The sequence below is a fragment of the Candoia aspera genome, chromosome 9 (genome assembly GCF_035149785.1).
Source record: "Candoia aspera isolate rCanAsp1 chromosome 9, rCanAsp1.hap2, whole genome shotgun sequence".
In the NCBI taxonomy this organism is placed as follows: domain Eukaryota; kingdom Metazoa; phylum Chordata; class Lepidosauria; order Squamata; family Boidae; genus Candoia; species Candoia aspera.
In genome coordinates, this window is record NC_086161.1 from 15,225,347 (window position 1) to 15,247,854 (window position 22,508).

Sequence of the window (22,508 nt, forward strand, 5' to 3'; positions counted from 1 at the left end):
ACTCCTGCAAGCTAATTTTGACTTATTCAGAAACTGAAAACCACAACTCTCAAGCAGATATCCACTGCTTGCTGCACCAAGTAACAGACTACAAGGGGAGGTGACCATTTTCCCACATAAAGTTGATTTTTGGCTCTTACCGTGGTCTCTGCCCCATGGGACTTTTGTTTTACATTCATTTGTTTAAAGCAAATGTGAAGCTGGCCTGCTGTGATGTGCCAACTTCTAGCATTTACCTTTATTTACAAAATGCTTCTGGGCTCCTGGGCCTTCTTAGGATACAGCAAGGGAAGCCACAGAAACCTCCCTTTGTTTGGAAATGCTGTTGCCCAGAAAATAAGACCAAGAAAAGGTGAATTAATAGGGATTGTTCTTGGGGGCTGGAATGGATGGCAGGAAACCACCTTACTTCTTGCTTTCTGGTAAATGGCTGTTTTATGATTGCACATGATTACATCTGATAAATCTTAGTAGACAAGAGCAATGGAAGAGACTATCTGTAGCTCAAGCTTGAACTGTGGAGTCCTTGGTGCTCTCTGAGCTTGGTTGTCTGCTTGCAGATGTTTCATTATCCAACTAGGTATCATCATCAGTGCGAGTGAGCGTGGTGATTGCTCCCTGTTTATATACAGTAGCTTGCCCTGCCAGTTTTGGTCGGGGTGTGGTTTCCTCCTTGATAGTTCCTCGATTAGGGTATTGTTTCCTGCTTGTTTGTTTGTCTGGTGTTAATCCCTGCTTATCTGGGTGTAGGTTGGAGAGGATGGGTTCTGGTCTTTTTCTTTCCTTCTTAGCTTTTCATTGTCTCTTTTGAATGGTGTGTAAATGTGGTTTATCTCTGTGTCTATGGATGGCTGATTTGTCTGAATGCCAAGCTTCCAGGAATTTAAACAGGGAGCAAACCCCACACGAACTAGCACTGATGAGGTTACCTAGTTGGGTAATGAAACATCTGCCAGCAAACAGCCAAGCTCAGAGAGCACCAGGGGCTCCATAGACAAGAATAACTCATTTGCTCCTGTCAAACCTTCTCCATCCTATCTGAGGCTCTTCAAGTCTCCACCAGTCCAGTTCTTAAGGCAAAAGTGCTTTCCTGTCATTTCTTTGTTCCCCTAGAGAAACACACTGGTGACTAAAAAGAGAAAAGGCAAATTCTCAGCAGGGCTTCCACCTCAGCTATAGCAGTGTTCAGAATCACCTTTTATTTACAGATTAGAGGGTTACTTCCCCCCTTCTTCCAGAAGTCATTACTGTATTTAAAAAAAAAAGATAAAAGAAATGTCCTAAACCAGCATTCTCTTTTACAGCTGCTCAATCATGCTGGATTATATGAAAATATCAGCATTTTTGAGGTCTTCAGAAATAATGATTTTGTGAAACGGGAGGAACTACAGTGTTTGTCACAATGATTAAACTGTTCTCTGTGTTTGGGGAAAAACCCAAAATAATACTTTTAAAAAAAAGTTGTCCATCACTTGGGCGCTTCAGTACACAATCTCTTCAATTTTGGGGAGACCGTTCAAGCAAACACTTAATATTCATCTAGCGTATCAGCCCTTGGGATGGAGAGCCCTCGCTCCTTCAGTGCTTGCATTTTTAACTTCTCCGATTCTTGCTTAGCTTGCTGCTCTACACGTTGAACTTCCAAGATCTCCTCTATTGATACTTGCTGCAAAGGGGTGTCACTTTCCTTCTCTAGATCCTGCAATAGAAAAAGAGTCAAGCAACATTTGGGGCCTGGAAATTGGAAGGATACAGCAACTTCCTCCCTGTGAGACACAACACACAAATATGGTGAATTTGTACAGTTATGTTCAGCGTCTCTTGCCCTACACCACATTCTCAGATAGAATTCTCAATTAAAAAGTAATGTACCAAAAGACGTGTTTATGATACAATAAAGAAAAAAATACAAGAAGCTCCTCAAAAATCAAACTCCTTCCCCAATCTTGTGGCCTCTAGATAGATCAACCTATAATGCCTGTAATCCCCATTCAGGTCAGCTAATATTAAGTACACAAAGGTCTCTGGGCAGTTTACAATAAGACACACTAAAAAGTACAATTCAAATAAAAAACACATAAAAATGAATGAAATGCAAAATGAAAACAAGGTATAAAGCAGGCAGCCGCAAGGTAGTTATTCAAAATCTAAAATTATACAAATTAAAATACAGTTAAGAAGCCATTGTTAACAGAGACCCAGAAGAGTCAGACTTCAACTCTCAGAATCCACCAGCCAGTGGTGCAAGAAGTGCACCATTGCAAGCTGCAAGAAGTGCAAGGTTGGCAAGGATGGAGAAGGCTATACCAGCTTATCTATTTCTAAATTCACGAATGTTTCAGTCTAGCACAGAAGCAACAAAGGAATAGTGGATAATTCCACTGCCTGAGGTTAGTATCCAACCAAGCTGCCTTGCTGATAAGGATACAGATCCATCAAGCCCATGGGTGCCAACTGCCAATTGCTCAGTGGCTGCACTTCATTTTTTTTTGCATGATTTTGGCCTTGGAGGACTACAAGGAGCATGAAGATGACCTTGCTGGATGGGAGGAGTAGAAAATTCTCAGCTCATTTTGGGGAGACATCAGGATGATTTAAAGGTTCAAGGTGATACTTTAAGGGTATAGCACATCTGCTTTAAACTTTAATAAAAGACACTGCATGAGCATCACCAACACCCCTGGCACTGGATTCTCTGAGATGGGCCACTTCTGCAGAAGAGAGGTTCTACTCTGATATTTCCGCAGGACAGCATGACCCAAACAGGCACATAGAAGTCCACATTATTTGAAAAAAAGCAAGTTGCTGACTTACAATTTCTCCCAAGAGTACAACATTCTCGCCTCTCACTACGAAGATGCCACGAGGGATGTCACCATATTTTTTGCCCACATGAATGCGTTCCACTGTTTGGTGTAAAACTAAATTTGCTGCAGATTTAGGGAGAAGGAAGGGAACAGAGATGGAAACAGTAATGAAATGTGTGCCTGCTTGTAAAGGAATATACAACCTGTAACCTTCCAACTTTGCGTTTCTGGGTAACTGTGCTCTAAGGAGGTAACCAAATATTACTGATTGGCAAATATTTCCGCTTTGTTGTCTGTCTTTGGAAGCATTAATTCTATTTAGCACTTATATTACCTCCTGTTTTTCTTCTAAGATGCCAGAAGTGAATCTTTACCTTATTTCATTCACGTAACAGCCCTGTGAGATAGGTTATACTGAAAGCAAGCAACTAGTCAATTCACGATCATCACGTAAATGACCTTCATAGTTGAATGGGGATTTGAGCATGGGTATTCCTTGTTGTCAAACATTCTATTATACCACACAACCCTCTTCACTACTTAGATGTTCTTCACAGTTCTTTTGACAAACATAATGGCATTTCACCTTCCTTTTGGTATGTAAAAAAAAAAACCCACATACCATTGTCATATATATAACTTAAACTGGATCCTTGAAAACACTTGAGTAATGCAAACTCTAGAACAGAACAAATGCCTTGCTGGCAGAAAGGACCACCTCAAGCCTTCACCTCTCCAGTAACAGGGCTAGAAAGACCCCTAAATTTGGGGTAGACAGTTCTAGACAGGAAAGGTTATATTTACATTCAAGTGTCCTGAAAACAAAGAAATGCAAGTCAACAGCTCAGGAATGACCAGCTAGTGACTCTGTTTGCACATTGCTCTAAATCATAGTTTACTTAATTACTGTTAAATAATCCACAGTTAAACAATCCACAATCCATACAACACTCTAAGTCATAAACAAGACTTTATAGAACAAAATGGCTGGAGCGAGACCCCATACTAAACCAGAATCAAACACTGACGTAGCACAATATGTGAACCAAGAGTATATACCTTCAGCAATCAATTTCAGTGATCTGAGAACACCACCCCACCATTTTCTAAAGCTAAAAACAAGCCCGTTTACAAAAGCTTCCCAGCTTGGTGATCAGGAGCTAATAGGATCATGAAAATAAAAATGGGCATTTACAAATGAACTCTTAGAAAAGAATGGCTCGTTTGGAAAGATGTGCTATTGGGAAGCATGCACTACAAGTAGTCCTTGCTTAGCAACTGTTCGCAGTTACGATGGTGATGAAAAAGTAACTTTACGACCAACCCTTGCATTTATGACCTTCACGGGTCTGTAAAGCAAAGGAAAGCTGAAGTAATATCATTTGCTCTCCACTCATGTTGCATTTGTGGGAATGCTTACACAGGGAAGCACAGGAAGAGCTACAGATGCTCTGCTTTGAGTCATATGTCCAGAACAGCTAAGAATGGTCCAGTAGAAAACATTCCAGCCATTGACCAACATCACAGAGATACATTAGAGGTCTTTTTCCTCTGCTGCCCCCCGTTTGTTCTGGCCCATTTTCAAACTCAATATTTCTTTTACCAGCTTTTCACCCTATACCAGATTTGGTGCCATTCTACTCAGCTGTTAGACAATTATCCTGCTTACAGACAAATGGACAGAGTCCCAAGCCTTTCTAAAATTTCTTTCTTACTTTCTGTTGTACAAGAAAAATTAAATATAGAGAAAAAGAATGACAGGGGCCTATTAGGCATCTGCCAAAGAATATAGACTTCTGAACTAAATCTGAGAGTTGGCCCTATCCTGGCTCTTGTTATTTTTGCTCAATCCTCAGTATACCAGAACTAGCCTGAGCTCTAAAATAGCTTCATACAATAAGGGGGATGAAACGTAGCTCAGGATTGAATCATTGAGTTCTTGGTATTCCTAGCTTGTTTTTGTGGATGTTTCACATCTGCAGGAAGAAAAACAAGCTCAGTAAACAACCCAATAGTGGTGTGCTTCTAATCTAAGAACATAAATTATTTTTATGAAGTTTAAAATTATATTGTTCAAGTGAAGCTCTCTAGACCCAATTACATGCATGCCTAAGGTTTGATCTTCTGTAGCATTTGGTACCCTCTAGTGGTACAGCAGAGTTCAGCAGCAAACCAAACATTTATGTTTGCTTTTATGTATTCCCTCATTTCACATGCCAGTAAGGTAATGCTCAAGATCCTGCAAGGTAGACTTCAGCAGTTCATGGAGCGAGAATTGCCAGATGTACAAGCTGGGTTTAGAAAAGGCAGAGGAACTAGAGACCAAATTGCCAATATCCACTGGATAATGGAAAAAGCCAGGGAGTTTCAGAAAAACATCTATTTCTGTTTTATTGACTATTCTAAAGCCTTTGACTGTGTGGACCATAACAAATTGTGGCAAGTTCTTAGCGGTATGGGGATACCAAGTCATCTTGTATGCCTCCTGAAGAATCTGTATAACGACCAAGTAGCAACAGTAAGAACAGACCACGGAACAACAGACTGGTTTAAGATTGGGAAAGGAGTACGGCAGGGCTGTATACTCTCACCCTACCTATTCAACTTGTATGCAGAACACATCATGCGACAAGCTGGCCTTGAGGAATCCAAGGCTGGAGTTAAAATCTCTGGAAGAAACATTAACAATCTCAGATATGCAGATGATACCACTTTGATGGCTGAAAGTGAAGAGGAACTGAGGAGCCTTATGATGAAGGTGAAAGAAGAAAGTGCAAAAGCTGGTATGCAGCTAAACCTCAAAAAAACCAAGATTATGGCAACCAGCTTGATTGATAACTGGCAAATAGAGGGAGAAAATGTAGAAGCAGTGAAAGACTTTGTATTCCTAGGTGCAAAGATTACTGCAGATGCTGACTGCAGTCAGGAAATCAGAAGACGCTTAATCCTTGGAAGAAGAGCGATGACAAATCTCGATAAAATAGTTAAGAGCAGAGACATCACACTGACAACAAAGGCCCGCATAGTTAAAGCAATGGTGTTCCCCGTAGTAACATATGGCTGCGAGAGCTGGACCATAAGGAAGGCTGAGCGAAGGAAGATCGATGCTTTTGAACTGTGGTGTTGGAGGAAAATTCTGAGAGTGCCTTGGACTGCAAGAAGATCCAACCAGTCCATCCTCCAGGAAATAAAGCCAGACTGCTCACTTGAGGGAATGATATTCAAGGCAAAACTGAAATACTTTGGCCACATAATGAGAAGACAGGACACCCTGGAGAAGATGCTGATGCTAGGGAGAGTGGAAGGCAAAAGGAAGAGGGGCCGACCAAGGGCAAGATGGATGGATGATATTCTAGAGGTGACGGACTCGTCCCTGGGGGAGCTGGGGGTGTTGACACCGACAGGAAGCTCTGGCATGGGCTGGTCCATGAAGTCACGAAGAGTCGGAAGCGACTAAACGAATAAACAACAAAAATTCCCATACTTAAAGTCTGAATAACAGCTAACAGCTGAAAATCATGCCAACTAAATTCCATGGCAAAATGGCTGAACTTTGGTAGCACAATTTCAGGCCAGGTAGGGATTTTAAAGGTTGAAATGGGAGATTTCTCACAATCACCCTTACATTTGAAAATAAAGCATGCCAAAAATGCTATTTATTACTGATTTCAGTGGTATGATTTTGGGGTGTTCACCTCTGGTCCCAAAAGACTATTGGAAGGAAGTTGTCCTCCCCCAGATAGCACTAATCCAGTGCTGTGTCAATTGGTGTTGGCTGCTCAGATTTCTGACAGATCTTTCCAGTCACCTGATCGTTTAGAACAGGACATATCAAAACTAAACATGGGAGATGCTGGGATAACTTCTGAACTACAGGTAGTCCTCACTTAAGAACCATTCATTTAGTGATGTCAGTTTTGACTCCTGGGGACTGCCTGTACAAGTCCCTGCAATTTTCTTGGCAAGGTTTTTCAGAAGTGGCTTGCCATTGCCTCCTTCCTGGGGCTGAGAGAGGGGGACTGGCCCAAGGTCACCCAGCTGGCTTTGTGCCTAAGGCGGGACTAGAACTCATGGTCTCCCAGTAGCCTGATGCCTTAACCACTACACCAAACTGGCTCTCTATACTCAAACTATGTAGTAATAAGTGCTATTAAGTAAGGATATTTTTTCTTTTCTTGTGAACTCCTGGCTATAACCAAATACTAGCTGCACACCTAAGGGCAAATAAATGGCAAGATTTCAGCGGCATACCAAACTGATCAATGCTGCGTAAATAGCCAATCAGTGTTCTGCCATCTCGAAGGAGGACCAAGTGTTTCTCTGGAGAGGGAAATAAAAAAAGTAAAGTCATATTAGAATAATTTATAAAAATCAGGTCTTTTGGAGGGTTTTTACAGTTTTGAAAGTCTAACCCTTGGAGTTGCTCCAAATATATCAATGTCGCTGTGTTGTTTTCCAGTAACCCTATTTGGTTTTCACAGACATGCTTGTCACCTAAGTTTGCTACCTGGAAGAGCAAAGAATGATCCGATTCACTGCGAAAATGGAGATTATTAGCCTCACTATTTGGATTTGATTTTCACTGTTTGGATTTGACTTTCCTTCCTCAATCTCTCTGTTGGCTAACTGAAAACCCTCCAGTCTACACCATTCTAAAATGTTGGTTTTTACGGTGTTACCAGTTTGCTATATTTTGTGCTTATAACACACCGTAAGCTATGGTTTACTCAACTCAATGTTCTGGGTTTCTTTGGCACAGTGAAGCCTAAACTCACCACATGGACTGCATATATACAACGCGGTAGCCTAAAAATGTAGTCTGCTATTTTGCGGTTCAGGTTGTTATGCAAGAAATAGATCTAAAAATGCTGTTACCTTTGACCAACACTGGAAGGATAAATGTTTACCTATTATGCTGCCTTTTAAAAGCCATCAAGAAACATCATTAAAGGAGCCATCCTACAACACATCAGACTATTGTAAAATAGGGTTGCCTGGCTGATGTTTCAGTGTCTCCTGTGAACAGCACCAATTTCTAGAAAGAACTTTATGCTAAGGTGCAGGAAGGAAGGAAGGAAGGAAGGAAGTTTAGGCTTCAATTCTTCCACTTTGGTGCAAATTCTGGCTTTGAAATCATGGGTTACAGCTTGGGGCACCGTGCAAACCCAGCCAAAGGTAGCTTGTCCCATGAACAATGGCTACACCAACTCGCTCAAAGCCCACGCAAATCAAGTTAAAGCCTTCACAAGCCATTTCCAAGGCCGAAATAGGTGGGACCCCCGAAGGCAGGGCCAATGGATCCGCCATGCACCCTCCAAAACAGAGAGAGGGGTCTTACCACGGAGCAGGGCTCGGAGCGCTAGCCAGCTACAAATCCTTTAAACCGAATTCGGCGACGCCGAAGGAACGCAGGCGCCAGGCCTCTCTTTTTGGGAAGTGGGGGTGGTGGTGGTTATCGCCCTCTTTTTCCCCTCTAATATTCGTTGCCCATCCCCAGCCTGCTCCTGCAGCAGCGCTCTTAGAGCAGTGCCATTTGCTAAAGAAAAGGGAGCTTTGTCTAGAGGAGCGAAGTGGAAAGAGAGCGGGTTCAAGACCCGAGAAGCAGACGGGGAGGACGGAGGAGGAGACCCGCCCGCCAGGAGCCATCCGCCAGGCCGAAAGGGACCCAGCCCCGAGCCGGGCCGCCCCGCGCGCTACTCACTATCGATGTCTTGGATGAGGCTGGCCGTGCCCGGCATGTAATTCATTTTTCCCCCGGACGCAGCGGAAGCTCCGCCGCCCGCATCGGCCCTGGGAGAAGCGGAACCTCCTCTTGGCCTCTCCCCGCCCGGTCCGGAAGCACAAGCTCCGGCGGGGCGGGGAGACAGAAGGGGATCCGTGCCCGGCGGATCGGTGCGCATGGAAATTCCCAGAAGACCGCTGGCGCCGGCGGCCTCGACCCTTAAATAGGCGGCGACGGAAGGGTGGAGGGCTCGGGGAAAGCCCCACCCGTCTGGCTGGAGCGCAATCCCAGACGGGATCTGAAAGGGATCGGATGCGCCCGCCTGCCGGCGGAGTCTGGACGATCGGTTTGGGGTGGAGGGATGGATGCAGCTGCCCCATCTTCGTTTAGGGCGGCTGGTTTTTGACCCCATCGCCCCGAGAGTTGGAGCAGCGCGACCCGCAAACCACGTGCAAACGGGTGTGTGGTGGGAACCCAGCCGTACCGTAGCATGTGGGAATCCGGCTAATACGATGTATTCAGTAAACCATCATTTAAGGTGGTGTGACCCCAGCCCCAGAATCATGATGTCCTGTATCTGTAAGCTCCACGGATCCTAACTCAGCCTGAAGATCACTGGGTGACCTTGGGTTATTATTGCACATTAATTTTAGTCTTTCGGTCTCATATTATTCTAGTTTTTAACTCCAGGTGACTGCCTGGACTAGTCCCTGCAGTTTTCTTGGCAAGATTATGGAAGTGGTTTGCCATTGCCTCCTTCCTGGGGCTGAGAGAGAGGGACTGGCCCAAGATCACCCAGCTGGCTTTGTGCCCAAGGTGAGACTAGAACTCCTGGTTTCTAGCCTGGTGCTTTAACCACTACACCAAACTGGTCCTCTGGGAATTTGACTAGATGGGGAATTAACAGCTGCAGCCACTCTTCCCTATCCTAAGGCCATTATAGCACAAGGTGGTTTAACCTTTGGATTCTTGGGTGGGGAGTGCCTTCAGGTCAGTCTTGACTCCTGGCAACTGCCTAGACAAGTCCCTGCAGTTTTCCCCGGTAATGCTTTTTTGGAAGTGGTTTGCCATGGCCTCCTTTCTAGGGCTGAGAGAGTGACTGGCCCAAAGTCACTCAGGTGGGACCAGAATTCTCAGTCTCCCAGTAGCCTGATGCCTTAACCACTACAACAAACTGGCTCTATTCTATTTTAAATTCTATTATATTCTTACTTTCTAGTCTGCAGTCTTAAGTTTGAATACTAAGAACTCTTATAAAAAAGATCATAGTGTTTTATGTTACAGTATTATCTGGATAATGCTAGGTTTTAGGTATTCTTTATATCTGACAGGTTTCATTGTTATTGCTGAACAATTACAATTTGTATTGATATTATTTTCACTGGTCTATGACTGATAAAGATACGTACAATATCTGTTTATGTGTGCTACTAATTTTAGGATAAAGGAGGAGAAAGAGAAAAAGCATTCTAAAAGATTTGCATGTAATTTGTCCTGTATTTATTGTTGTTAACTTTATTAAGACTAAGAAGATTTTGATTGTAAATGTAGCTTTTCCCAACCTGCTCCCCTCCAGTTATATACCTAACAGTCAAGATGGGTTCAAATACCACTCTGAATTGGGTTAACCAAACCCATTTGCTGAGTTTCCTTAACCTGTACACACAAATTATATTTTAAACCTGTTTAAAAGATGATATTTTAAAAACATTCCTGGCTATAAAATCCCTTTCAAATTTCTCTTTCAATTGTATGGACAATTATGCAATCTGTGCAATATTATTTAATTTAATTTCTGTCCTGTCCCCAGCTTTTCAATCTTTTTTTGATGGGGACTCTCCATATGCCCTCCAATCTAGGAACCATCTTGTGGCTAAACTTGTGGAAGAAACTACCCTCCCCCCATGACAATGCTGCTCTTTCGAAATAAAGTTTGCAAGCAAAGTTTGTTCCGTGAAATGAATGACAAGTGACAGGAGGGAAAAACGGAGGCGAATTTCCCAGCCGGGCACTAAGTAAAATACGAATTCCTCTTGTCTCCGGCGCTTTAAGAGTTAACACAAAGGGTCTCCTAATCAAGTTCTCTGATTGGATATTTTTCGCGGTGACGTTGCGGAGCGGTCCTCGTTTACTGACGTCAGCCGTAGCCTCTATTACCTTTAACAAAACCCTACAGCTCTCCCCACATCCGGGAATATCGTAAATAGCCAATCGAAGGCGAAGAAGCGGGTTGATATTTGTGATTGGTTGCGCAGGCGCAGTGCTTTACCGGGGGGGGAAAAAAATAAACGTTGAGAAGTGGTAATGGCGGCGGCGCTGAGGAGGTTACGCGGAACAGAAGCGGAACGAGTTCGGCCTGAGCCGGAGCCTCCCCCACCACCGTGGGGCACGGCACCATTTAGGTGTGCCCAGCACCGCGGCAGCGCGCAGATAGCGGCTCAGGGCGGCTCCCAGGTAACGGCCCAATCCATACTCTTATTTTTCCTCCTCCAGTTGTTAACGCTATGTGACGTAATTGTTCCCCTCCGGCCACCGTCTTCGTCTCCCCCCCCTCGTGAAGTGCTGCCACGTGCTCCTAGTTTGTTGCGCCTACTACGAGAAGGAAGTGAGAGGAAGCCAGTCCAGTTTGGCCTCCTTGTTATGCCCCCCCTTTTTAAAAAAAAACCGATTGTTTTGCTAACCCTGGCTGATGCATTCCTCCTTCCGCACCAAGTGCGCGCGTGCTGGAGCTGATCCAAAATAAAACCATTCCTTGGTTTAGCTAAGAAACAGGGGAGGAAAACGTCGGATTGGTTAGAAGTGAAGAAAATGGTAAGTCCTATATTAAATGTCTTCCGCTGGTTCCTGTTTAGAATTTTTCCTCCTTGTCTCCCAACTCCCCGCCCCTTGGAAAAACGTACAGACTTTGATTCTTGAAAAATGGAGCCCAGAGGTTCAGGAAGTGCTTTATCGTGGTGCTGTCCTAAATGTTGAGACTGCTGGCTAACGCATTCTCCGTTTAGAGAAGAAAGAGGAAGGCATGCTGCATAAATCGGGGGGGGGGGAATGCCCCATGCTCTCTAGCAATTCTGGGTCAAGAAGATAGATTCTGAGGAAGTCTTATTTGACGTAGTGGTCTTAATATTTTGTATTTCTAGAGGGTCCTTTCATTGATGGTTACGTTACATGTCAGTGGTGCTTATTTTCAAAGCTTAGGTGTGGGGTTAGCTGGCTCTTAGCTGTTTTTTGGTGTCGTTTTCTGATTTTGAACGTGTTTTATAGTTTTTAAAATATCGAAGCAGGTGCAAACGGGTCTTCAAAAAGTAGTAGTTCGTAGTGGAATTGTGGTAGTACTGTGTAAAAGAAAGATGCCGTATTGAAGCAGATGCTTGTAGCTTACTGTACACTAGCCTTTTCCCAACTTAAAAGTTGGGTTTGTAATAATAAAACATTCAAATAATGGGTGATAAAGATTCTGATTGGGTACCAGATAAATCCTAGGTCTAAACTGTGGACACTTGTCTGATATACCCTTAACATCCAGAAAGTTCTTCAGAACAAGCAGGGGTATGATCTGAACTGCTGTTTCTTGTGAGATTAGTTCTTGTACAAACAGCTGCACCATCTTTGAATGGCTGTAGTGGAGGAGAGGAGTTGAGGGAAAACATCTTGCACTGGAATCTTTTTGTATGTGAAATTCTTACAAGGTGGGGTATGATTTTTAGCGATATTATACTCATGAATTCCTAACCTATTCACACACGTGCAGATATTCAGATGATGACATTCCCAAATAAATAATAGAGCAATAAAAACCATTAAAAAGGAGCCATCTTTTTGCACTTGAATGTGAAATATAATGTTGCATTTTTAGCTTGGCAAACTCACGCAAGCAAATGATTTTGTGGAGGAGGCAAGTGCCTACAAAATTTAGAGAACTAGAGATGAGAAGGCAGCCTCAAGCATCAGTTCAGATTTCATTTAGTTAATGAAACTAGTTGTTGTTTATTAGAGAAAGACAATATTATTACTATAATTCTTGACACCTTATTTTAATACTGGAATGAAAATAACTTTGATGTATTTTAAAACTCACATGGAACTTTATTATTAACTTTCTGTTCTGGTAAAAAACATTTTAGTCTCTGGAATTTTAAAAAATAATTAAATATGTGTACCTAAGGATTCCAGTTAAACCACACTGAGGACAGATGACAGAATACTTATACCTGCATTCTATAAATTCTTGGGACAGTTTGATAGGCTGTGAATGAGAGTGTCAGGCAAGGTTTTCAATTAGTTTGACTGCTGAAGAGAGAGATTTAAGATAAAGGCTTCCCTTTAGTTAGTCACTGCTGGCAACAGTTCAGTAAATAATGAGTCTGTAAGTGTAAAAGGAAAGGTGTTTCCCAGGTAACTATTAAATTAAACATAACATAGGTTTACCAATGTTATTTTAGTGCACCCACAAATATTAACAGAAGTTGAAGATGTAAAAACATAATGATTTCAAATTGTGTTTTGATACCACGCAAATTAATTGCTCAATCAGCATTTAACAACAGCAACAACATGCTGGTAGAGTAAAATAGGTACTGAAAGATTTTGATCTTTCTACTATTAATGGGTAAAGATTTCTAATACAAAATATCTAATTGAAACAGTTCATTAAGGAGTCTCCTAAAATAAAGGATAAGAAGGCCCATTGGAAATCATTGGTTAAAGAAACATGGATATTAATAGGAGCTGCGAGTGTTTTCCTTGAGGAAAGCAGGATGGTACTTTTATAAATTATTGATATTTCTTGTAGCATCTTGCACTTCCATTTCTGAAAATATGGCTCGATCTCAACATTTAAACTGAGATCAACAAGTGTTTATGCAGTAATAAATTAGCTGATCTTTTAGATGCCACTAGGCCCTTCTCTCTCTTTTTTTAGAGGATTTAGTGTTACTATCTGACTTAGTCTTATATAATTGAAAACAGACTAAAGTCAAAGGTGTGTGTGACTTATTTGCATCTTAAATTAATTGAGTTTATTGTACTTAAGGTGTGCTTAAACATTTTTAAACTTTTTTTTTTAGGTATTGTTAGGATACATATTAATTATTCTGATGAGTTCGTTATTTGTACTTATATCTCTTCATATTTGAAGAATACAGATTTCCAGTTATTGCTTGGAAGAAACCATAGTTATACAGCCACTATTTCCAGATCCAGAAAACTGCTATCAGATTATTGTAATATTCTTGCATGAATGTAGTATCTAGACGTTTACCAGCATCAAATCCCCACACCACAACAGTTTCTGATTCTTCTGTGTATTTTAACGATCACATAACAGATGAACCACTGTAAGCTTTAAGATATTGTAAAACATTTCAGAAATGTAATATTTATTATTACAATATTAATATTAAATTTTATATTATTACAATATCATCATTAATATATTATAATAATTATATATAACAATATTATTAATATTACAATAATAAATATTAAATGTAATATCTATTAACTATTTGTAATTGTTTCCTATAGTGTACTTTTATATATTGTAATTTTATTATATATTTATTGCTTTATTGATTACTTCATTGTAAACTGCCCAGAGTCCCTCTGGTGGGAGGAGATGGGCGGTGACAAATTTGATAGATAGATAGATAGATAATACTGGAAGTACTGCAGAGCTCAGTAGTAAATTCTCACATTCTTTTCCACTTCATTCACCTGCTATCTGATTCTCTCCCTCCCCCCTTGTAGGATTTGTGATTGTTGCAGGTAAAATCTAGATTTGTTATTAATCATAGCTGTGCTCATACATAACATTAGAGTATGGTCTTGCATTATGAAAAAAGTAAGTTCCTTCTCTTTCCATGCCCTGGTATGACCTTGAAAAGACTGGAAGGTTTTACTTCCACTTTACAATGTGTTCGTCCTATTTTTGCCCAGTGGTTATGAGTCAGTCTTATATACAATCAATAAAACAAGACTTTCTTGCCTGCCTGCCAGTCACCACTTGAAATAGATATATTGTTCTTAAACTGTTTCATGTTCACTGAAATGTAGTCACACTCAATCTATGCATTCAGGAGCATTGCTAAAGCACCTAGCAGCACCTAGTGGGTTTTTTTGGAGCTCAGTTGTGCCTCATTCAACTTGGATGGAATTCTGCCAGGGTATACGAGGGCTGTAGACTACACTGTGAAGTTGAAAAACACCTTGGATGAAACCAGTGGCAAACCACTTCTATACTGTAGCCAAGAAAGCTGTATTGCTAGTCCCACACAGTCATCAGGAGTTGAGCTCAACCCAAGGACATCATTACTTTTCAGAGGCTCCTCTGCTACAAGGATCTTCTTAAAACACAAACAAAGCATGTTGCTACAAGCAGACTGGTGAATTTAGCTTGGTTGCCGTGGATTAGCAAGATCGGAGTCCCTCCGTTTCGGAGAAGATGGGCGGTGACAAATTTGATAAATAAATAAATAAGGTGGTCTCTGAAGCAGCAGCATTCTGTTGAACCCCCTATTGATGTCCTGACCTTCAGCTTGTATGCAACAGTTAGAGGCAAACTATTCTAGGAATGTTTTACGTGTGAGCTAATTGCTTACAGAAATTAAATGTATTGTTCTATTCTGCAGGAACAGCCTCCTTATCCCAGGTATGCCCCCCACTACTGGAATTCATCTCCAAGAGCTACCTATTCAAATCCATATCCTGTTGGACCAGAGCTTCAAGGCCAGGTAGAGTAATAGGAATAATGTACTGCATGTTGTCTTTTTTTTTTAATAAGAATTTTATTAAGTTTTTTAAAAAAAGATAAACACAATGAAAAAACAAAAAAAAAGAAAAAACTAAAAATGTGAAAAAACGAGAAATCTTTTTTCAAAGTTACAAAAAGATGTGACTTCTGAGATCTTCAAATTTAGTACAAAAATAATAACAGGAAGACAATTGCTTACTCCCAATCCTCTTTAATATTTGGAAGGAAAATGAAGTCCAAAACTTAAAAAAGAATTTTTTGAAAAGTAATCCTAAAAATAACAATAAGCAAAAAGAGAACCATCTTCTCGCTGTAGAAAGCCTCTCTTAGGGTATGCATACTTAAAAAATATATGTAAATTGGGTGATTTAGAAATGAGGTGGCCGGTCTTAGTGTCTCTTTAAGGCTACAGCATGGCCTGGAAAGTGATGACACCCCCGCCTCCCAGCTAGCTCTTACCAGTTGAACACAAAGGCTGTTTGTGATCTTCTGGCTGCAAGCAGCCGTCCGGAGGACAGATGGGGTGATTCCAGGTGTTCTTTATCTGGAGAATGTTTCTGGGCTTCAGGAAAACCTGCCTGAGCCTGAAAAAAACTGCCATGTTGTCAGCTGCGCCTGCTAAACCTGTGGGCACAGCTGCTCAGTCCACCATATCCCGACCAGAAGTCCATCTGGACGTGGCTTCTTGTAGAATCATTTAGCTTCTGGTTTGAGAGTAGGTAGTATCTCAATAACAATTTTTTTTAAAAAGATCAAATTTAGTACAGCATGTAATTTTTCAGAGGGTTTCTGCTGTGTAACAGCACCATTCTGTGTAAGAATTTAGGTGTCACATGGGTGCAAAACTCAAGAAGCTGTAAGGGTCTTAGCACCTGGTCTCTTGCCCTAAATGACAGTTTGTAAAATCTGTCTCAGATTACTCATTAGCCTGCCATCATTGTTCATAGGACTTCTTGTTCTGTGCAGATCGGTTTCTTTCATATATAACAGTGTAGTTTAATATTTTCCCAACTGGGTCATTTTGCTTTATTGTTACCAGAAACAAGCAAACAGTTATAAATGCAACAGCTGTTTCTGCTGTGGAGTCCTTGGTGCTCTCTTGAGCTTGGCTGTTTGCTTGCAGACATTTAACTACCAACTCGGTGACATCAGTGAGTGTGGAGTTTGCTGCCTGTTTATATACAGTAGCTTGCTCTGTCAGTGTTGGTGGGGGTGTGGTTTCCTCCTTGGTAGTTCCTTGATTAGGGTATTGTTTTCTGCTTGATTGTTTGCCTGGTGCTGGCTGCTAGAGAGGATGGGTTCTGGTCGTTTTGTTTCCTACTTAGCTTTTTTACAGGCAATACTCTGTGTTGCCTTTAACTAAAAGTTGCAAGATCCAGAAAATCTTAATAGATGCCACTTTATTTACTGAGCCTGCTGCAAAGCAGATAATTCTGCAACTGTCTTTGAGTAAGGCATGGACATCCTAATTAATTCTTGCCTTTAAGTTGGGCTCATCTGTTTCAAATAGTCTCCCCTTTTGTCTTCCAGGGAATTGATTCTTCCTACACAAATGGTGTCTATGGATCTTCGTATCCAGCTCCTGGGACAGGGCCGCAATATCCCAGTCTCCCACAGTCAAATACATACTACTCTTCGGAGCATCCTCCTGCCACTTACTCCACAGAGTCTTCTAGCATATATAGAACTCCATCATCAACATCGAACTGGAATTACCCTCCTCCAGATTGTCCAGCTGAAGGTTCCATGGTGAGGAGGCAGGTAGCAGGATACTCCCCTCCACAGGTAAGTATCTGATATGAATCATCATCATCATCATCTCTATCTCAATATATTATTTATACTCACTGTGTGTGTATAAATAAATATATAGTCAGCTTAAGGTGATAAGGGACGCGGTGGCGCTGCGGGTTAAACTGCTGAGCTGCTGAGCTTGCTGATCGGAAGGTCGGCGGTTCAAATCCGTGTGACGGGGTGAGCTCCCGTTGCTAGTCCCAGCTCCTGCCCACCTAGCAGTTCGAAAACATGCAAATGTGAGTAGATCAATAGGTACCGCTTCGGCGGGCAGGTAACGGCGTTCCATGTAGTCATGCTGGCCACATGACCACGGAACTGTCTACGGACAAACGCCGGCTCTTCGGCTTGAAACGGAGATGAGCACCGCCCCCTAGAGTCGGACACGACTGGACTTAATGTCAAGGGAAACCTTTACCTTTACCTAAGGTGATGAACATACCTAAACTTCCTGCCTCCTGTTTTCCCCACAACAACAACCCTGTGAGGTGGGTTGGGCTGAGAAAGTGTGACTGACCCAAAGTCACCCAGCTGGCTTTCATGATTAAGGGAGGCCTAGATTTTTGGAAAAAATCACTGTGCTGAAATGAGATGGACCTGCCTGTTTTTACTTTACAAAACATATGAAATAGAAACTGATGTACTATTTTGTCTGTTTCAATTGCCACCCTTCTTTCTCCTTTTAAAGTGACAGCTGTAGAGACAATGAATTAAAAAGGAGCCTTCAGATACTGGGAGGAGAGGAATGCACGCAGGATGCTGAGAAGCATCTACTCTAAAGTGCTGGCATGTGTCCTGATCATGAGAATTAGGAAATGGGAGGGCAAACCGTTGCTTACTCAGCTGTATTACATCCAGCGTGGATGGAACATAATTTGATGTGCACTTCAGAAAAGTGCCAGGCCTTTTGAAGCATGAACAGATAGTGGGAATGTTGTTTTTCTATTAAAGTTATAATTAGTGCTATAGAAACACTGCTACTAGAAATGCCTTTAGAGTTTTGTTAAGTGATATACTTTCCTGGGGTGAATAAAGAAACAGTGTCTCCATATCCCCCTTTTCCTGCAGGCCCCAAGCTTTCCACTCCCATCCTATTCATATGGCGACTGCAATCATAGCATTCCACAGCAGAGGCCACCCCCTCCTCAGCCAGGACTTCAAGATGCAACTTGGCAAACACCTGGAGTTTACGGAATGCAGCCTCCCTCCTATGGTTGGACTCCTGCCCCAGCAGGGCATGGGAATCAGTATATTACAGAATCTTGGTCTGGCAGTGGTGTGTCTGCTCCACATCCTCCAAATAACAATCCAAAGGTATGTTTTTGAAATACACAAGGAGGTGTATTCCTCTCTCTGATGCATGTGTTGCCCTTGCCTATAATTTTATGTTACGCGTATCATTTTGCTAATGCTGATTTGTGAAGAGCTAAACAAATAAGAAAAGACAATTGGCAGTACTATATGGGATAGTGGCTAGCACACACAAACACGCACAGAGCTTTGGGTTTTTTAAAAAAACCGGAAATCCAGTAGAATTGAGTCCGATTGAAAACACTAACGATCAGTCAGAATAATTTGATTTAGTTATTTAATTTAAAATAAGCATGCCAAAGTTTATCACCAATCTGAAGTAAAGAAACCCAGGTGAACAAAATTAAGACAGTTTTGAGCAAGCAGATGTTGATGACAGGAAAGTGATTTAAAAATTTACAAATACCTACGTTGAGAGTGTCTAAGTCTTTCTATACTAACATACTTGCTAATATACAGTAGGAAATTAACGTAAAAAGAATGATTGGAAGTGTTTGGAGTGTAAAGGCCTAGATAGAGTTAAGGCAAAGTTTATTAAAAATAAAAATGATGCTGATTTATTTTCATCTCCGTATACATTTATACTATGTGTGCTATGTGAAATCAGTCTGTTTTAATAGGAAATTTGCAGTCCCAGACTTTAAATATTAGAAAAGTGGAGTTACCAGTATTGTAGTACCTCTAGAGGAGATTTCTATAGGTGCAGAATTGCAGAGGCAAAGAACTATTTAAAAAAATCAAGGTGATCAGTATTCAACATGTATTGATGAAGAAACATTTTGCCAAGAGCATTTGAGCAGAATACTAGAGAGATCTTCTAGTTTGATTGTAGTTGAAATGCTTGGATTTTGCAGAAATGGGTAACCTTATAAGGGGACATTATTAGTAGGAGAAAATTATATACAATGAAATTTAATTTTAAAAAAGTGGATGGTTGTTATATATTGGAATAACACAGCGTAACCTTCTTTACAGAGGTTTATTTATGGAAAAATAAAGTTTGAAAAAGAAACCTAATAGGAAAAGTAATTGAGGATGCTTGTCTTTGGTAGATTTAAAACTTACAAATTGTCAGTCTAGTAGCTGTTGGGTTTACTTGTTCATCTACCATCTCAGTGCTGTTTCCAGTTGATGGTTTTGTATGTATGTGAGGAAAGAAGCACTTAGTCTAGTGAGCTCTTATTTTTTGGGGGGTGGGGGACTGCTTACTATGCTATAGAACCTATGAGAAGGTCATCTGGGTTTCAGGCTATTGGATCATGGGACATTGTGATGTCGTTCTGACAGGTTCAAAGTTCAGGTCCTGATCACAGTGCCTTTCAGTGCCAGAGCCGCCTTTGCACTGACATCTTGAGCATGCAGATCTTACAAATATGCAGAAAGGCAGGCTGGCAATATTGGCCACCTAAGGATCTGTTTTCACAGCATTTTCAATACAGGATGGGGGGAAAATGGAATTGATAGAGTGGTTGAAATTGTTTTTTTTTTCCTGCTTTAGGACTCTTATAGCCAAATGGATCAAGGAATTAACCAACACGGTTATCTTCCTGAAGCCAGTCATTTGCCTTCTGGGACCATGAATGACTACAAGCCAGCCCAGCTTGAGACTAAGCCATCTGCTTCCAACCCCAAAGTGCAGTATAGCGCACAGCCCCAGCTGTATGATAATGTACATAGGAAACCATCTGTGATTGATGGTGGATCAGCTTCTAAAATAAACGTACAGCCTTCAACTAATGTGCAGTCTGGAATACAGAAGATTGCACAAGTTATGGAGGGAATTGAACCGTTGGAAGAAGAGGTAGATGAATTTGTAGGTAAAAAGACAGACAAGGACTACTGGTTGCTGGAAGAAATGCTGACCAAGAAGTTGTTGGAATTGGACTCTGTAGAGACAGGTGGCCAGGACAGTGTGCGCCAGGCAAGGAAAGAGGCAGTTCATAGAATCCAAGCTACACTGGAAGAACTGGAAAGAAAGGGGCTCTAATGTGAATGGCAGCCTTAAAATCCAGTCCTGAAATTATTATAGGTCTCTGGCTTTTCTCTTGACCTCCAAAGCAATAAGTGGGGATGTGCATTTTGACTTTAGAATAACAAACATGGTAAGTTTGATGTGATTTAACAGAGGTGTCAGATCTAGAGTCTAGTTTAGTATGGTGTTTCTCCCAATCAATGAATAGGAAGGAATGAAATGCTTGCCCTGGTTATTTTAAGGGTTTTGCTGCATGGTTTTACTGGCCACGAGAGAAATAATTGGGCAAAAGGATATTTTGGTATTGGGATTTACATCTGAAAAGTGATCTCTTGGAGCGTCAAGGACTTCAGTGAGTTACTTGTCATATTTGCAAGGTAAAAAAAAAAATCTAAGTTGCAATGCAGCACCCGTAAAGCCAAGACTTCAGACTCTTTAGCTACTCTTTCTGTGCATTATTTACAGATTCTTCCATTGTCAGATAAATTTTGTAATATCTTTTGGGATATAATACGTTCAAGTGCAACCATGCTGATAAGCCATATATCAGTAGGGCAACCAAGACCCATATATTTTTCCTGTTATTTCTCCCCCATCCCTTATCATGCAGGTATAATCCACAATCCTTTAAAAAAAAAAGATGGGATAAGAAGAAGGAACCTAGAAGATGCTTGAACTGCTGCCACTTCCAACTAATGAACTGATTATAAGGATTTGGGGCCAGGAGTATTTGGTGATAAATGCTTAGTTGTGATATACACTGTATATGTTACAGTTGCCCATATTCCAGTTTAATCTGTTATAGCTGATTCTGAAGAATCAGCTCCCATATCTGTGGAAGTCAAGTAAGGCTACTACCATGAATCTTCAGCTCCTCACAGTGTGGCCGTGGTTCAGAAAGGCAAGAAATATATCTTTAAGCTTTTAAAACATGCATTTATTGCAAGAGTTCGTAAAGAAGACCACTGTGTCAGATAACTAAAATAAAATAGACGCTAGAAGTGTCTGAGTGACAACTCCATACAATATGTAAAAGACTTATAAACCACTTTGGGAGTCTTTCTGGTTGAAAAGCAGGGTGTAGCTGCTTTAAATAAAAGAAGATTGTATATAATGATACAGAAAACACATCTTAAATACGGTACTGTAGTTCCTGAGTTCTTGTGCCCTAGTGCTCTGAATATCAGTAGCAAGAAAAATATATGACTTGGCTGTAACATTAGCTGTTGACTTTCCTTGTATAAATTTCAAAAGCCTAGTTTATGCTGTTTGTCACCATATACAGTATGTCCAGTGAACTCACAAGCTCCCAAACATTCTGTTTATATTAGCCGGTTGTTTATTTTTTTAAATGTTGCATGTTCTTTTTCTGCTGTAAATCTGAACAGTTTATGAACTATAAAATCAGGATGGGAATATGCTATAAAGATAATAGCCTGCTGGTCTTTGACCATAATAAAGGTTTGTTTGTTTGTTTGAAGATAATACAACTCAGCAATGAATAAAACTCCAAGAACAGATCAGCCAAATTAAATAGATCTGTGCAACACTTCTTTAAACTACTGGATAAGAAAACCACATGTTCTCTGTGTCTTAAGAGCGCAGCTTAGTTCTCCACCCATGGTAGGAAAGAAGCCTTCATGGAATGTCCATGTTCTGTTTTCATATTACTCCTTTAAAGAGTCATTACTATTTTAGCAGTTTTACCCGAAAAGCTTTTCTGTTGTATAAGGAGAACAAAAAGCATATCTCACTTAATTTGCATGAGGGCTATAGTTGAGTTCTTGTTCTCAACTTATCCAAAGAAACTTCATTTAAATTTTGTTTTGTGATTATTTGCATCAGTTACAGAGTGAATAGTAGTCTCTGAGTCTTTCATGTGTTATACTTTAAAAGGCAAGTGGTAAAGCAATATAAAAATAGGATGATAGAGTTGTGATTGATTTAAGTTTGCAACGTTAGGCTGTGTGTGTGTTTTATACCATTATTGGGATAAAATTAGGGAAGGCCCCATGTAGGCAGCTTTGGACTTTCTGAGAAAAGGAGACATATACCTGAAATGAATAATAAAGTGATTTTCACTTTCAAAACTCAAATGTTGCCTCTTTATATTGACCATGACAAAAACAGAGATGGTAGATAAATACTGTATGT

General features: G+C 40.9%; 2 protein-coding genes across 3 annotated transcripts; one reads left to right on the forward strand and one right to left on the reverse strand.

Annotated features, from left to right (window-relative positions):
• Positions 1-1,176: 1,176 nt before the first annotated feature.
• LSM1 (LSM1 homolog, mRNA degradation associated) lies at positions 1,177-8,730 on the reverse strand. Its single transcript, XM_063311153.1, has 4 exons — positions 8,509-8,730; positions 7,059-7,127; positions 2,815-2,930; positions 1,177-1,699 (listed from the first exon to the last, which is right to left on the reverse strand). The coding sequence occupies exons 1-4, from the start codon at positions 8,705-8,707 to the stop codon at positions 1,529-1,531; spliced, it is 555 nt and encodes a 184-aa protein (XP_063167223.1). The 5' UTR covers positions 8,708-8,730; the 3' UTR covers positions 1,177-1,528.
• A 2,096-nt stretch (positions 8,731-10,826) lies between these two features.
• BAG4 (BAG cochaperone 4) lies at positions 10,827-21,888 on the forward strand. 2 transcript variants are annotated; one of them, XR_010068456.1, is made up of 6 exons: positions 10,827-10,983; positions 15,156-15,257; positions 16,808-17,062; positions 18,140-18,385; positions 19,881-20,484; positions 20,965-21,888. XR_010068456.1 is itself a non-coding variant. In XM_063310889.1 (5 exons), exons 1-5 carry the CDS (start codon positions 10,834-10,836, stop codon positions 20,367-20,369), a joined length of 1,242 nt encoding a protein of 413 aa, XP_063166959.1. In that variant the 5' UTR covers positions 10,827-10,833; the 3' UTR covers positions 20,370-21,888. The 2 variants fall into 2 exon arrangements, 1 of the variants encoding a protein (XP_063166959.1); XM_063310889.1 differs by having other exon boundaries at positions 19,881-21,888.
• Positions 21,889-22,508: the final 620 nt, after the last annotated feature.

Excerpts from the sequence above, each read along its gene's own strand:
- BAG4 (XM_063310889.1), top strand. The coding sequence starts at position 10,834 with ATGGCGGCGGCGCTGAGGAGGTTACGCGGAACAGAAGCGGAACGAGTT. Across the intron at positions 15,258-16,807 it reads GACCAGAGCTTCAAGGCCAG|GGAATTGATTCTTCCTACAC; the intron begins GTAGAGTAATAG and ends TTTGTCTTCCAG. Across the intron at positions 17,063-18,139 it reads CAGGATACTCCCCTCCACAG|GCCCCAAGCTTTCCACTCCC; the intron begins GTAAGTATCTGA and ends CTTTTCCTGCAG.
- LSM1 (XM_063311153.1), bottom strand. The coding sequence starts at position 8,707 with ATGCGCACCGATCCGCCGGGCACGGATCCCCTTCTGTCTCCCCGCCCC. Across the intron at positions 7,128-8,508 it reads CCTCATCCAAGACATCGATA|AGAAACACTTGGTCCTCCTT; the intron begins GTGAGTAGCGCG and ends TTCCCTCTCCAG. Across the intron at positions 1,700-2,814 it reads TTGTACTCTTGGGAGAAATT|GATCTAGAGAAGGAAAGTGA; the intron begins GTAAGTCAGCAA and ends TTTCTATTGCAG.